This window comes from Pan paniscus, chromosome 18 (assembly GCF_029289425.2).
Source record: "Pan paniscus chromosome 18, NHGRI_mPanPan1-v2.0_pri, whole genome shotgun sequence".
Classification (NCBI taxonomy): Eukaryota; Metazoa; Chordata; class Mammalia; order Primates; family Hominidae; genus Pan; species Pan paniscus.
Genome location: NC_073267.2, coordinates 33,730,183 through 33,743,981, shown reverse-complemented (window position 1 = coordinate 33,743,981; position 13,799 = coordinate 33,730,183). Strand labels below are relative to the sequence as shown.

Here is a 13,799-nt window from a genome sequence, read left to right as displayed (position 1 = left end):
CGGCCAGACGCAGTGGCTCACGCCTGTAATCCCAGCACTTTGGGAGGCCAAAGATGGGTGGATCATGAGGTCAGGAGATCGAGACCATCCTGGCTAACACAGTGAAACCCCGTCTCTACTAAAAATACAAAAAATTAGTCCGGCGCGGTGGTGGGCGCCTGTAGTCCCAGCTACTTGGGCGGCTGAGGCAGGAGAATGGCGTGAACCTGGGAGGTGGAGCTTGCAGTGAGCCGAGATTGCACCACTGCGCTCTAGCCTGGGCGACAGAACGAAACTCTGTCTCAAAAAAAAAAAAAAGAATAAGACCATCCCTCTGACAGACAACACAGTGATTGAGGAGGACCTGGGGAAGTTTGGCGTCATTTGCTTGGAAGACCTCATTCATGAAATTGCCTTCCCAGGGAAGCATTTCCAGGAGATCTCATGGTTCTTGCGCCCTTTCCACCTTTCAGTGGCCCGTCATGCTACCAAAAATAGAGTGGGCTTCCTCAAGGAGATGGGCACACCTGGCTATGGGGGTTAACGCATCAATCAGCTCATCTGCCAGCTGAACTAGACCCAGGTGCCAAACCGCAGTAAATTTTTATCAATGAAGTGGAAGCATGTGTTTTTGTTGTTTTGGGAATTTTTATCAAGTACCTTCAGAGAAGATTATTTCCTGCTTTATCTTCAAAAACTGCAAAGGGTCAAAGAAAAGACAGTAGCTTGCTGGGCGCGATGCCTCACGCCAGTAATCCCAACACTTTGGGAGGCTGAGGCGGGCGTATCACCTGAGGTCAGGAGTTTGAGACCAGCCTGACCAACATGGAGAAACACCGTGTCTACTAAAAATACAAAAATTAGCTGGGAATGGTGGCGCATGCCTGTAATCCCAGCTACTCAGGAGGCTAAGGTAGGAGAATCACTCAAACCTGGGAGGCGGAGGTTGTGGTGAGCCAAGATCGTGCCATTACACTCCAGCCTGGGCAACAAAAGTGAAAGTCCGTCTCAAAAAAAGAAAAAAAAGACAGTAGCTTATGTTCATGGCAAGCACCTCTCATCACAGTCCAGTTCCAAGGAAAAATTCCAGCGTTTTCTACATTGGGTGCCACGTCGCCTGAAATCAGCACATTCCATGGAGGAAGTAGTACTTCTCTGTTGCATCTATCCTAGGGTTTAATGTTCGTAAATGAGTCACTCTAGCATTTGCACAAGGCTCCTTAAGACTCCTGCAACAGTCGACAAAGCCCAAGGACATAATTGAATCTGGAGAGTCCTGGGGCCTTGTTTTGAAACAGACTTGAAATACACATAGGAAGAAAGACATAAAAATAAATGTTCACTTGTCTCTGCAAAAAAAAAAAAAAGAAAAGAAATATAAAAGCACCTGGCTTCAGCCACTTTTTCTGACTGCTCTCTCTTGTGAAGATGCCTGAGTACATGTAAAACAGGTACAATTTGTATTCTTTCCTCCTGTTAGTCTGTCTGCTGTCGATTCATTTTTTCTTATTTATTTTTGAGATAGGGTCTCCTAAGTTGAGCAGGCTGATCTCATTCTCTTGGACTCAAGGAATCCTCTTGCCCCGACCTCCCAGGCGCCAGGATTACAGGCGATTCTCAATCTGGGCCTAGATTCAACTAAAGAACCCACTAAGAGCTAAAAGGCGCGTTGGAGGTGACTCTGACTCCAGTACACGGGACATGTATGAAGTCACGTGGAGCACAGAGTAGGCCATCAGGAAGTGTGAGAAGGAGGTCTCAGGGGAGAGCTGGCGACTTTTACTGAGATAAAGACCCCAGGGGAAGCAGGTTGGGGTAAGAAAGGGATGAGCTGGGTTTGAGCCTAGGAGCCTTGGGCCATCCGCGCAGGGGCAGGACGTCAGGGAAGCCAAGAGCCTGGCTGCAGCTAGAGGGAGACAGGCGGTCGGGAGGCGTCCTGCACAGCAGATGGGAGAAGCTCCTAGAAGAGAGGGCCCTCTGACTTTCTCAGCCTTACCCTATTCTCCCCTTGGCTTCCGCCATCTAGAAGCTCCCAGAATTTCAAGCTCCAAAAAGCCTACAATAGAGGAGGTTCTCCTGTATCCACTCCATGGCTTTTGTGAAAGGAAAATAAATCTTGGGACCCCCCCAAATCACTACGCTAAAGGAAAAAGTCAAGCTGGGAATTGCTTAGGGCCAACCTGCCTCCCAGTCTATTCAAAGTCACCCCTTTGCTGGCTGACACAGATGCATATCTGATTGCCTCCTTTGGAAACGCTAATCAGAATCTCAAAAGAATGCAACAGTTTGTGCCTCACCTTCTGTTTCTTGGAAGCCCCCTTCCTGCTTCACGTCTTCCTGCCTTTGCTTCAAGTTGCCCCGCCTTTCCAAACAGAACCAATGTACTTCTTACATACATTTATTGATGTCTCATGTCTCCATAAAATGTATAAAACTAAGCTATGCCCAGACCACCTTGGGCACATGTCGTGAGGACTTCCTGAGGCTGTCACGCGCGCGTCCTCAACCTTGGCAAGTAATTGAGATCTGTCTCGGAATTTCTGGGTTCACACTTTTTGCTCTCAACATTGGGAAGAGGCTGCTGTCGCCGTTTCTGAGGACAAAACGAGACAGTGATGGGCTGAAGTCCGATTATAAAAAGGTCCAGAGACGAAAACTAACTTCTGAGTTCACGAGGGCTGCCTTCCGCAGGGCGCTGCTTTGTTCCCGCAAACCCGGGCGGAAGCTCTGAGCTGCGCCGCCTCACCTGGCGGGGCCGGAGCATGCGCGGCTGGTTTTCAAGGCCGGCGCCTGTAGCCGCAACGGCCATTTTGGATTAGGGCAAGGAGAGAACTGGGCCTGGAGCGGGGGCGCGGGGAGGGGGGCGTCGTCGTGGGTACAATTGCGCAGGGGCAAAGGTCGAGAGGTCGCGCTGCCGCCGTTTTATTTGAAGACATCGTCCAGTTCTGACCATGGACTCGCAGCCATCGGCCCCTAGTTTCCATCCCCTCTAGTGGGCCCTCGGGGGCTCTACTGATCTCCTTCCTTCCCTTGGTACCGGGCCGGGGAAGTGTTCTCGGGCGCGGGAGGTTCCGCATGCCCAGGCCTGGCCAGGGGAGATGACCGATCCGTCGCTGGGGCTGACAGTCCCCATGGCGCCGCCTCTGGCCCCGCTCCCTCCCCGGGACCCAAACGGGGCGGGACCCGAGTGGAGAAAGCCCGGGGCCGTGAGCTTCGCCGACGTGGCCGTGTATTTCTCCCGGGAGGAGTGGGGCTGCCTGCGGCCCGCGCACAGGGCCCTGTACCGGGACGTGATGCGGGAGACCTACGGCCACCTGGGCGCGCTCGGTGAGAGCCCCACCTGCTTGCCTGGGCCCTGCGCCTCCACAGGCCCTGCCGCGCCTCTGGGAGCTGCGTGTGGAGTTGGGGGCCCCGGGGCCGGGCAGGCGGCCTCCTCGCAGCGTGGGGTTTGCGTTCTTCTCCCCCAGGAGTCGGAGGCAGCAAGCCGGCGCTCATCTCCTGGGTGGAGGAGAAGGCCGAACTGTGGGATCCGGCTGCCCAGGATCCGGAGGTGGCGAAGTGTCCGACAGAAGCGGACCCAGGTGGAGTATCGGGTGCTCAGTCCCATGGGGACTTCTCTGTTCCTGTCCCATCCCGGTACCCTCTGCCACCTCCAGCTACCTGCTTAGCAGTTTCCTCTCTGAACTGCCTCCTCAACTGCGGCCAGGAGGCTGAGCCCCTGCCTGGCTCCGGGATGCAGCCTAGAAAGGGGCTGTGATGGGGGCTCTGGTCCTGCCATACCCGCCCCTGAGTCCTCACCTCTGCGTGGTCACTACACTCCGGGGACTTTTTTGTTTTGTTTTGTTTTAGAGACAGGGTCTCTGTTGCCCAGGCTGAGGTGCAGTGGCGCCATCATAGCTCACTGCAGTCTTGAACTCCCGGGCTCAAGCAATCGGCTCAACCAATCCTCCCGCGTGGGCCTCCAGAGTACCTAACACTGTAAAGGCACTCGCCACCACGCCTGGCTGTTTTTTTTTTTTTTTAATTAAAAATTTTTTAAAGAGATAGAGGTCTTGGTGTGTTGCCCAAGCTGGTCTCGAACTCTAGCGATCCTCTATCTCGGCCTCCCAAAGCACTGGGATTACAGGCATGAGCCACTGCACCCGGCCTCTAGGTTCTGTTGACTCTACCTCCACATCATGACCCGCTCCAGTCGTTTTCCTGCACTGGAACTGAAAACCATAGTTCCTATGCCCCCACATCCCGCCCTCCCATTTCCTTCCTTTAGTTCTTGCCTCAGCCTTTGCAGAGTATCCAGCCCCACTGAACTTGGCCATGCCCTCCTGGTTCTGCCTTTCTTGGTGCTGTTCCTTCTGCCTGGAATATCCCCAGGTGTCCGCTTCTTATTCCAGATCAGGCCCAGATGTTCACGTCATCTCTGCCCTTCCCCCGCGGTGACATTTCCCCAGCCCGGAGGCGGAATGGACTGTTCCCTCCCTCCCGGCTCTGTCTGGCTCTGCAGCCGAGGAACAAGTGTCACTCCTCCATCTCCTAGGAGCAGTCGGAGGTCCAGCAGGCCTGTCCCTGTCCACGCGGGCTGTGGGATTCAATGACCAGGATGAGCCAAGCCTGAACTCTCCCCTCCTTATCTCTCAGCAGATTCCAGAAACAAGGAAGAGGAAAGACAAAGGGAAGGGACGGGAGCCCTGGAGAAGCCCGACCCTGTGGCCGCCGGGTCTCCTGGGCTGAAGGCTCCCCAAGCCCCCTTTGCCGGGTTGGAGCAGCTGTCCAAGGCGCGGCGCCGGAGTCGCCCCCGCTTTTTTGCCCACCCCCCTGTCCCCCGAGCTGACCAGCGTCACGGCTGCTACGTGTGCGGGAAGAGCTTCGCCTGGCGCTCCACACTGGTGGAGCACATTTACAGCCACAGGGGCGAGAAGCCCTTCCACTGCGCAGACTGCGGCAAGGGCTTCGGCCACGCTTCCTCCCTGAGCAAACACCGGGCCATCCATCGTGGGGAGCGGCCCCACCGCTGTCCCGAGTGTGGTCGGGCCTTCATGCGCCGCACGGCGCTGACTTCTCACCTGCGCGTTCACACTGGCGAGAAGCCCTACCGCTGCCCGCAGTGTGGCCGCTGCTTCGGCCTGAAGACCGGCATGGCCAAGCACCAATGGGTCCATCAGCCCGGGGGCGAGGGGCGTAGGGGCCGGCGCCCTGGGGGGCTGTCTGTGACCCTGACTCCTGTCCGCGGGGACCTGGACCCGCCTGTGGGCTTCCAGCTGTATCCAGAGATATTCCAGGAATGTGGGTGACGGCCTAAAAAGTGACCATCTAGACATTGTGGGCGGCCTGAGATGGGCTCAGGGGCCCGAACCTCTGCAGCGGCCTGCAGGGAGGTCCCAGAATCCACCGCAAGAGCTGGCCCGGGGTGCGGACAGTCTGATCTTGGGCTCTCAGCAGCCTCTTCTGCCAGCACCTTGCTCCCCGCTGCCCTGGGCTCTCCAAGGCCCCCTTTGCTGAGGCAGGGCTGAGGTGAGAACCCCCCAGATCTCCATACAGGGAAGCAAAAGCTGTTTCTCCTCCCAGAGATGCTAAGAGGATTGAGGTAGGGAAGAACCTTGTTTTCTCTGTTGTCTTTTTCTTTTTACTTTTTTAATTTTTTGAGACGGAGTTTTGCTCTTGTTGCCCAGGCTGGAGTGCAATGGTGCGATCTCGACTGACTGCAACTTCCACCTCCTGGAGTCAAGCGATTCTCCTGCCTCAGCCACCCGAGTAGCTGGAATTACAGGCACCTGCCACTATGCCCGGCTAACTTTTTGTATTTTTAGTAGAGATGGGGTTTCACCATGTTGGCTAGGCTGGTCTCGAACTCCTGCCCTCAGGTGATCCACCCACCTCTGCCTCCCAAAGTGCTGGGATTACAGGCGTGAGCCACCTCACCTGGCCTTTTCTTTTTTATTCTTTGACCTTCCCACAAGACAATACCCATTGTCTGGTTTTTTGTTTATTTATTTACTTATTAAGACAGCATCTTGCTCCTCACCCAGGCTGGAATGCAGTGGTGTGAACTGGGCTCACTGCAGCCTAGACCTGCTGGGCTCAAGGAATCCTCCTGCCCCAGCCTCTCAGATGGCTGTGACTACAGGTGGGCAACACTATGCCTGGCTAATTTTTAAATTTTTTTGCAGAGATGGGGTTCCCACTATGTTGATCAGGCTGGTCTCAAATTCCTGGGTTCAAGCAATTCACCCACCTTGGCCTCCCAAAGTGCTGGGATTACAGGGGAGCCACTGCACTGGCCTTCATTGTCTTTTTGCTGCACAACTTAAAAAACCAGTGACCCTGTATTGGATCTCGCCTGCAGTTGCTGTATTGATTTGGGCCCAGGCAGTGTTTTTAAGTGATAAGAATTAGTGATGAAGATCTAAAGGGATATTTTGCACCAAAATCCAGGTTTCTGGCATCTCTTGAAAAATCCAAAGATTTCGCAAGTTCACCTAGGCTCTCAGAAAGTCACAGTTGTTGGGAGTTGGGCCGGAGCCAGAACTCCCAACTTACTGTGGCCCGGCCACTCATCCCATCAGCTCCTGACCAAGCACGAGTAGCCATTCATCATGGCTTGCTTTTAGTGTTTTTGGTGTTTATCTTAAAGTACAGCAAAGAAGAAAGGGAAGTATTTCTTGAACCCATGTCTGTGTCAAAACAGTCCTTGCATCTTTCCTGTCTTCAGGTACGCACCATCTTTGCTGTCTTTTAAGTATGTGCCATCATGGGCAGAGGGGGCTAGGCCAGGAACACCTGGTGTTAGATTTGTAGCCAGTGGCAACCGTACCCATCTGTATCCCCAAGTTCTACACAGAATCCCTCCAGCACTTCACGACTCCATTATCCAGCTACCACTAATTCTTTTGTGGGCAGAGTCCAGCCATGGGCAGCCCCTGCCCTGCCTCTGGTCAGGACAACACCTGCCCAAGGAGAGCAAGGGCCTGTGACCTCTGCTGGCCTGTGCGCCCTCGCCTGTCACCCAGCTCAGCCCTGTGTCTGGCCTACCCAGGGAGGAAGGAACCAGATTTATCAGCCTGAAAGGACGTAGAAGTTTTGGAGAAAAGACACTGTTCGGGTGTCAAGTAATGAACTGACTTTATTCAAACCTCATCTCCAATCCGATCCCACCATGGTCTCTCTCTCCCTCAGCTTTTCTGGGGCGGGTTGACTTGTGTGTCACTTTATCACAGGGGCACATGGGGTGAGAAGAGGAACCTTGGCAGTAGGAGATACCTTTGTACCAGGTTTTAATTTCCAGTGTACATCTCAGTCCCCTCCCCTAACCCTCAACACAGCCTGGGGAAAGCCCAGCTTGCAACACCAGTTCTCAGCCCAGACTGACAGCCAGATCTTGGCCCTGAGTTTGCCAATTAAAGGTGCCGTGATTATTACCTAGAGGTCTCTGAGAGCTTTGAAGTTTGTAAAGTTTACTTATGGCCCAGAAACCAGGCTCCAACTCCTCTGCTTCCTGCCCTCATGACCCAACCTTCCAGCATTTCGTCAATTTTTTTTAGTGTCGTGAAACCCTTAAGCCTTAGCCCCACCCCATTCTCAGCTCCTCAGTTCGTGGCACAGATATTTCCACCTAGAGGTAGGGCCAGGCTAAGTATCTTTTAAAAATGTAGCTATTCTCGGCCGGGCGTGGTGGCTCACACCTGTAATCCCAGCATTTTGGGAGGCTGAGGCGGGCGGATCGCAAGGTCAGGAGACCGAGACCATCCTGGCTAACATGGTGAAACCCCGTCTCTACTAAAGATACATTTAAAAAAAATTAGCCTGACATGGTGGCACGTGCCTATAGTCCCAGCTACTCAGGAGGGTGAGGCAGGAGAATCGCTTGAACTCAGGAGGCGAAGGTTGCACTGAGCGGAGATAGCACCACTGCACTCCAGCCTGGGCGACAGAGCGAGACTCTGTCTCAAAAAAAAAAAAAAAAAAACTAGCTACTCCCTGAGCCCAGTTCCTCATCTATTGAATCAGAATCTCCAGGGATAGAATTTTATGGCTGTGAAAGTTTGAGAGAACCACGGCTGGGAACAAAACATTATTTTCAAACTGCTCTTAGTTTTGCAAGAGTAGTGGTTGGTCCCAGGGCCTGTCCCCAATGTCAGGCATACACAAAGACCTCCATTTCTTTGTTCTTTCCAAAGGGCCCTGTGCCGTGGCTGCTGTCTTCCTGGGTACTTAGGATCATGTTCAATACACTGGGGCATCTCCTCTAGCATCGGATGGAAGGGCTTTAAGAGGGCTTGTCCTTTGCATGAGGGAAGGGAGCAGTGCATACGGAAGCTCCTCTCACTGAGAACGTCTGTGAAGGCTCTCTAGCCTGCAGCGTTGGCCAGGTTGGCTGACCATAAGCCTTGGCTGCACACTGAATGGCTCTGCCCTAGTGCTGGGCATGCCAGGAGATAATGCTGTGAACAAAGTGACCACCTGACTCAGGACATGCACAGGGCTCATCCTCATGGATGCAGAGGCAGGACAATGCCAGTGGACTCCCCAAGTTTCTCCTGCCTTGGATTAGCTGGTGTTGGGTCAAGATGCAGCCCTTATCAGAGGCTTTCCTGGGCTTGGAGCCTCTCACTGCTGTGGCTGTGTGTCAGGTGGAGGCTGGCTTCCTTGTGAAGTCCCTGTGCATAGATGGCACCCTGGTCCTAGAGGAGGCTGGCTGGAAGTGAGCCACTCTTACTCCAGGTGCCAGTGAGGCTGAATTTGCACTTGGAAATGCGGGTGCCTGGGCAGCATGAAGTCTTGGCCCAGCTTCTGCTACACCTGGGACTTGCGGCTCATGATAAGAGTGCAGGCAGTGTACGGTGTCAGAGATGTGGCTGGAGGTCTCGCCACCCATTTTTAGGGTGTGGCTGCTCTCCTGTGTGAATTTTGGTGGATTAGCAAGTTGGATGTCAGAGAAAAGTGTCTTGTGAAGGAGACTTGTTTCCTACCTGTGTGAGTGCTTTGGGGATGACCAGAGGGTACCCCATGTCCAGCTCTTCCCAAAACTGGTCCTCTTGTAGGCTGTTTGACTGTGGGCTCTAGTGCTGGACCATGTAAGCCATTCTTAGCAAAGGTTTCAAGACAAACAGACATTGGGATGGGAGAGAGCTATGGGGCTGGAAGCTGTTCCTCTGGAGGGCAGAAAGTTTTCCCCGCTTCATTCGTGGCATAAGCTCTTGTGATTTTATTTGTAAGCCTTTATTATTATTATTATTTGAGACGGAGTCTTGCTCTGTCACCCAGACTAGAGTGCAGTGGCAAGATCTCGGCTTACTGCAACCTCCGCCTCCCGGGTTCAAGTGATTCTCCTGCCTCAGCCTCCCAAGTAGCTGGGATTACAGGTGCCCACCACCGTGCCTGGCTAATTTTTGTATTTTTTTAGTAGAGACGGGGTTTCACCATCTTGGCCAGGCTGGTCTTGAACTCCTGACCTCGTGATCCACCTGCCTTGGCCTCCCAAAAGTGCTGGGATTACAGACATGAGCCAGTGCGCCCCACCTGTAAGCCTTTATTTAGATAGTTTCTCTCCACTTTTTACCATTTGGCATTCTTCAAGTTCTTGTTCTCACCTCTTTTCAGGAAGGAGAGGCCATCCTTCCTCCCAAACATTCTCTTCCCTTCATTTGTCTGGGTAGGCGACAAGAAAACACGATCCATGGCTCCTGCTCACACAGGGGCATCGGGCTCGTTAACTGTCAAGAACGCTGCCAAACTTGTTTCAGCACGAAGCGTAGGAAAAAAAGACAAGAACTGGATAATATTAAGTTGTCTGTCCAGGCTTACTTCCTCAATTCAAAGCTGCGCCCGAGGCAGTGTTTCTCAGGTTCCCTTCCTCTGCAAGACTCCATTCGAGTCAGACAAGACTGGAGAGTTGTTAGATGCCTCGAAGGCCAGATGGTTCTCTCAGTCCAATTCTCCTTTGTATCACCCTCACCTGGAAGGAATCCTGCCTCCCTGTGAGGAAATCTAACAACAGGGACTAAGGCTGCCAGGGATTGAGTTAAACTCAGGCGCTGGGGAAGGTGGAGGGGAGAGGCAAGGGGTGTGAGGCTGACGAGGAGGAAGGGTGTCTGTCCTCAGATCTTCTGGCTTTCATAAAACATAATGTAGGCTAAGTGGGGGCGGGAAAAGTTTTGATGGCACAGGCCGGGCTGGAGGGGAGATGCCTGGCACCTCCCTCCCACTACCTCCTGAAGGCGCTTCTGGCGGACAGGGGAGGCGGACCCGACCAGAGCACTCCCGGCCAATCAGGAAGGCGCCTGGCGTTCCCTGGCGACCATTAACGCCCAGCCGTCCGCGGGGTTGGAGGAGGCGGGGCGGCTAGAGCACGAGCCCCATCGGCCAACCGCCGGGCTTCCTGGGGCGGAGAAGCTGTGCCTCTGGGAGCCGGGGCGGGGCTGTCTCCTTGGCAACTATCCTAGCCCTCGAGGAGGGAGGAGGGAGGAGGGAGGAGGAGGATCAGGGGAGCCGAGCTGGGTGGGGGCCGGAGGAACGGGAGCGGGCGCGCGCAGGTGCCGGGGAGCGGAGTTCCTGGAGGGGGTCCCAGGCTCAAGGACCTCGGCGAGGCCAAGGGGAGTCCGTCCCGGTTCCCGAGGCGCTGCCGGAGCTGACCCGGAGGCCCGGGAGGGGAGGGAGCGAGACACCGCCCCCGCTGGCGCCGGGAAGCGTCGCTCCTTCTCGCTGACCTTGGTCTCGCTTGTCGCCTCGCCCTTGGCCACACGCACCGACGACGCGGGGCCCGGGAGATGGACAGACGGGCCTCTGGAGGGACGGAGACCTAGAACATAGGCACACACACTGCCCCGGTAGCCCCGCGGGCTCCGGGGCGTCCGGTCCTCGCCCACCCCGAGGCCGGGCCCCTCCAGCCCAGGGTTAATGCCAACGAGTTTCCACCTCCAGCGGCTCCTAGAGAGGCCGCGGCGCGAGCCGGCGGGGGGACCTGGCCGCGGACGGACACTTCCTGTGCGGGGGAGGAGGGGCTGGGCGGCCGTTGGACAGTGCAGCCCAGCCCGGGGCCGGGGTCCAGAAGGTGGGGGCTCGGGCGGGAGCGGGGGCCGGGGGCCGCCGGGGTAGTCGCGAAGCCCCTCATCCCCGAGGCCGCGACGCGCGGGGGCCAGTGAGGGCCACGGGGAGGCCGAGACCTTGGGAGGGGGCGGGGCCGCGGGCAGGGGAGGGGCCCGGCGCGCTGGAGAGGCGCGGGGTCAAGACGTCCGGCCTCGGGGGCCCGGGCTGCGCCGCCGAGTCCCCTGGGCGGCGCTGAGCGGGCGGGAGGCGGGGGCCCGCGGCTCAGGGCAACCCCGGGTCGCGGGATCGGCCGCCATCGCCGCCGCCGCTGCACTGGGAGCCCGCGGGGATGGAGCGGGAGGCGTCGCCGTGGGGCCTCGAGCCCCAGGATGTGCAGAGTTCTGACGAAATGAGGAGCCCCGAAGGGTACCTCAGAGGTGAGGAGTGAGCGCCCGTCCGAGGAGTGGACTTGCGCGCAGGAGAAGGGGCTGTGGCTCCAGGGAGGGAGCGAGGGCCCGGGGCTGGGACACCTGGGACTCGGAGGAGGGGCCGGCGGGGACTGGGGTGTCTTGGGTCAGCTGAGGGGGGCGTGGGAATTTCAGCACTTGTCTAGGGGCCAGCGACCCTGCATGTGAGGTGGGAGGTGTGTGGTTGCTAATGGACCAAATGACCTTCCAGGTCTCACACGATCTGGATTCTCTCATCCTGCAGGCAACATGAGTGAGAATGAGGAAGAGGAAATTTCTCAGCAAGAAGGCACTGGGGACTATGAAGTCGAAGAGATACCATTTGGGCTTGAACCCCAGAGCCCTGGGTTTGAGCCACAAAGCCCAGAGTTTGAACCCCAAAGCCCCAGATTTGAGCCTGAAAGCCCGGGGTTTGAGTCCCGAAGCCCTGGGCTTGTGCCCCCAAGCCCTGAGTTTGCACCCAGAAGCCCTGAATCAGATTCTCAGAGCCCTGAGTTTGAATCCCAGAGCCCTAGGTATGAACCCCAAAGCCCTGGCTATGAACCTCGGAGCCCCGGGTATGAACCCCGGAGCCCCGGGTATGAACCCCGGAGCCCCGGCTATGAACCCCGGAGCCCTGGCTATGAATCTGAGAGCTCTAGATATGAATCCCAGAACACTGAGCTCAAAACCCAAAGCCCAGAATTTGAAGCTCAAAGTTCCAAATTCCAGGAAGGTGCGGAGATGCTTCTGAACCCCGAGGAAAAGAGTCCTTTGAATATCTCCGTAGGAGTTCACCCCCTAGACTCCTTCACTCAGGGGTTTGGGGAGCAGCCCACAGGGGACCTGCCCATAGGGCCACCTTTTGAGATGTCCACAGGGGCCCTGCTGTCTACACCGCAGTTTGAGATGCTTCAGAATCCCCTGGGTCTCACAGGAGCCCTTCGAGGTCCAGGTCGGCGGGGTGGCCGGGCCAGGGGTGGGCAGGGCCCTCGGCCTAACATCTGCGGCATCTGCGGGAAGAGCTTCGGGCGGGGCTCCACCCTGATCCAGCACCAGCGCATCCACACCGGTGAGAAGCCCTACAAATGTGAGGTCTGCAGCAAGGCCTTCTCCCAGAGCTCTGACCTCATCAAACACCAGCGCACCCACACTGGCGAGCGGCCCTACAAATGTCCCCGTTGCGGCAAGGCCTTCGCCGACAGCTCTTACCTGCTTCGCCACCAGCGCACTCACTCTGGCCAGAAGCCCTACAAGTGCCCACATTGTGGCAAGGCCTTCGGCGACAGCTCCTACCTCCTGCGACACCAGCGCACCCACAGCCACGAGCGGCCCTACAGCTGCACCGAGTGCGGCAAGTGCTATAGCCAGAACTCGTCCCTGCGCAGCCATCAGAGGGTGCACACCGGTCAGAGGCCCTTCAGCTGTGGCATCTGCGGCAAGAGCTTCTCCCAGCGGTCGGCCCTTATCCCCCATGCCCGCAGCCACGCCCGGGAGAAGCCCTTCAAGTGCCCTGAGTGCGGCAAGCGCTTTGGCCAGAGCTCGGTGCTGGCCATCCACGCCCGCACCCACCTGCCAGGCCGCACCTACAGCTGCCCCGACTGCGGCAAGACCTTCAATCGCTCCTCCACTCTCATCCAGCACCAGCGCTCCCACACGGGCGAGCGGCCCTACAGGTGCGCCGTGTGCGGCAAGGGCTTCTGCCGCTCCTCCACGCTTCTGCAGCATCACCGGGTCCACAGTGGCGAGCGGCCTTACAAGTGCGATGACTGCGGAAAGGCCTTCTCCCAGAGCTCCGACCTCATCCGCCACCAGCGGACCCACGCGGCGGGCCGGCGCTGACCTGGGGCCCCAGCAGGGGTGGGAGGTGTGGGCAGAAGATAAGGGGCCAGGGAGCTAGAGGAACCTTTAGGGAGGATAGTGGAGAAGCCGCAGGAGAGTGGAGGAGCTGAGGATGCTGGAAGAAGAGGACCAGGGTGGAGGAAGTGACATGCCCTGGAGACTTGTGGGAAGTGGGTTGGAGGGAGGCCAGGCTGGCAGCGGGAGGCCCTGGGAGAAATGGAGAGAGGTCAGCGGAGGGCTGGCCTCAGCCGCGGCTCCTTGGTGGGTGCCTGGCTTGGCAACTGCTAGAGCAGGGAGGGGGGAGGGCAGGGGATTGCCTAATTAGAGTGGGTTAGCTTAGATTGGTAGCTGCTGAAACCCTCGTTGAGTCAGGAGCGGGTAAAAGGTAGGTGGGGTGGGGAGTGGGGCCCCGGGGTGGGGCCTGGGCCTCTGCGTGCAAACCCCAGCCTCCCTCTTCTTCCTCAGGCTTTGGAGCCCCTGAGTTTGAGTTCAATAAAAACTTTATGTGGTAAA

General features: G+C 56.8%; 2 protein-coding genes, 1 long non-coding RNA gene and 1 pseudogene across 5 annotated transcripts in view; 3 read left to right on the top strand and 1 right to left on the bottom strand.

The window, feature by feature from the left end:
* Positions 1-556, top strand: part of LOC100981009 (ribosomal protein uL30-like) — a 9,152-nt pseudogene extending 8,596 nt beyond the window's left edge.
* The window catches only part of LOC134729292 (uncharacterized), a 19,929-nt gene extending 17,065 nt beyond the window's left edge, over positions 1-2,864 (bottom strand). Inside the window, exon 1 of the long non-coding RNA XR_010110261.1 lies at positions 2,277-2,864. This is a non-coding gene — a long non-coding RNA (uncharacterized LOC134729292). The remainder of the gene's footprint in view (positions 1-2,276) is intronic.
* ZNF747 (zinc finger protein 747) lies at positions 2,855-7,395 on the top strand. 2 transcript variants are annotated; one of them, XM_034940063.3, is made up of 3 exons: positions 2,855-3,306; positions 3,447-3,560; positions 4,618-7,395. In XM_034940063.3, exons 1-3 carry the CDS (start codon positions 3,078-3,080, stop codon positions 5,265-5,267), a joined length of 993 nt encoding a protein of 330 aa, XP_034795954.3. In that variant the 5' UTR covers positions 2,855-3,077; the 3' UTR covers positions 5,268-7,395. The 2 variants fall into 2 exon arrangements, with proteins under 2 accessions (XP_034795954.3, XP_034795953.3); XM_034940062.3 differs by having other exon boundaries at positions 3,078-3,306; positions 4,615-7,395.
* On the top strand, positions 5,291-13,799 carry ZNF768 (zinc finger protein 768). Of its 2 annotated transcripts, none has more exons than XM_034940061.3 (2): positions 5,291-5,487; positions 11,710-13,799. In XM_034940061.3, exon 2 carries the CDS (start codon positions 11,715-11,717, stop codon positions 13,284-13,286), a length of 1,572 nt encoding a protein of 523 aa, XP_034795952.1. In that variant the 5' UTR covers positions 5,291-5,487; positions 11,710-11,714; the 3' UTR covers positions 13,287-13,799. The 2 variants fall into 2 exon arrangements, with proteins under 2 accessions (XP_034795952.1, XP_008957845.1); XM_008959597.5 differs by lacking the exon at positions 5,291-5,487 and adding an exon at positions 11,190-11,435.

Bases quoted from the DNA above. Each gene is read 5' to 3' on its own strand.
- ZNF747 (XM_034940062.3), top strand. From the start codon at position 3,078: ATGACCGATCCGTCGCTGGGGCTGACAGTCCCCATGGCGCCGCCTCTG. The intron at 3,307-3,446 runs GTGAGAGCCCCA...CTTCTCCCCCAG, and splicing joins CGGCCACCTGGGCGCGCTCG to GAGTCGGAGGCAGCAAGCCG. The intron at 3,561-4,614 runs GTGGAGTATCGG...CTTATCTCTCAG, and splicing joins TCCGACAGAAGCGGACCCAG to CAGATTCCAGAAACAAGGAA.
- ZNF768 (XM_008959597.5), top strand. From the start codon at position 11,348: ATGGAGCGGGAGGCGTCGCCGTGGGGCCTCGAGCCCCAGGATGTGCAG. The intron at 11,436-11,709 runs GTGAGGAGTGAG...CTCATCCTGCAG, and splicing joins CCCCGAAGGGTACCTCAGAG to GCAACATGAGTGAGAATGAG.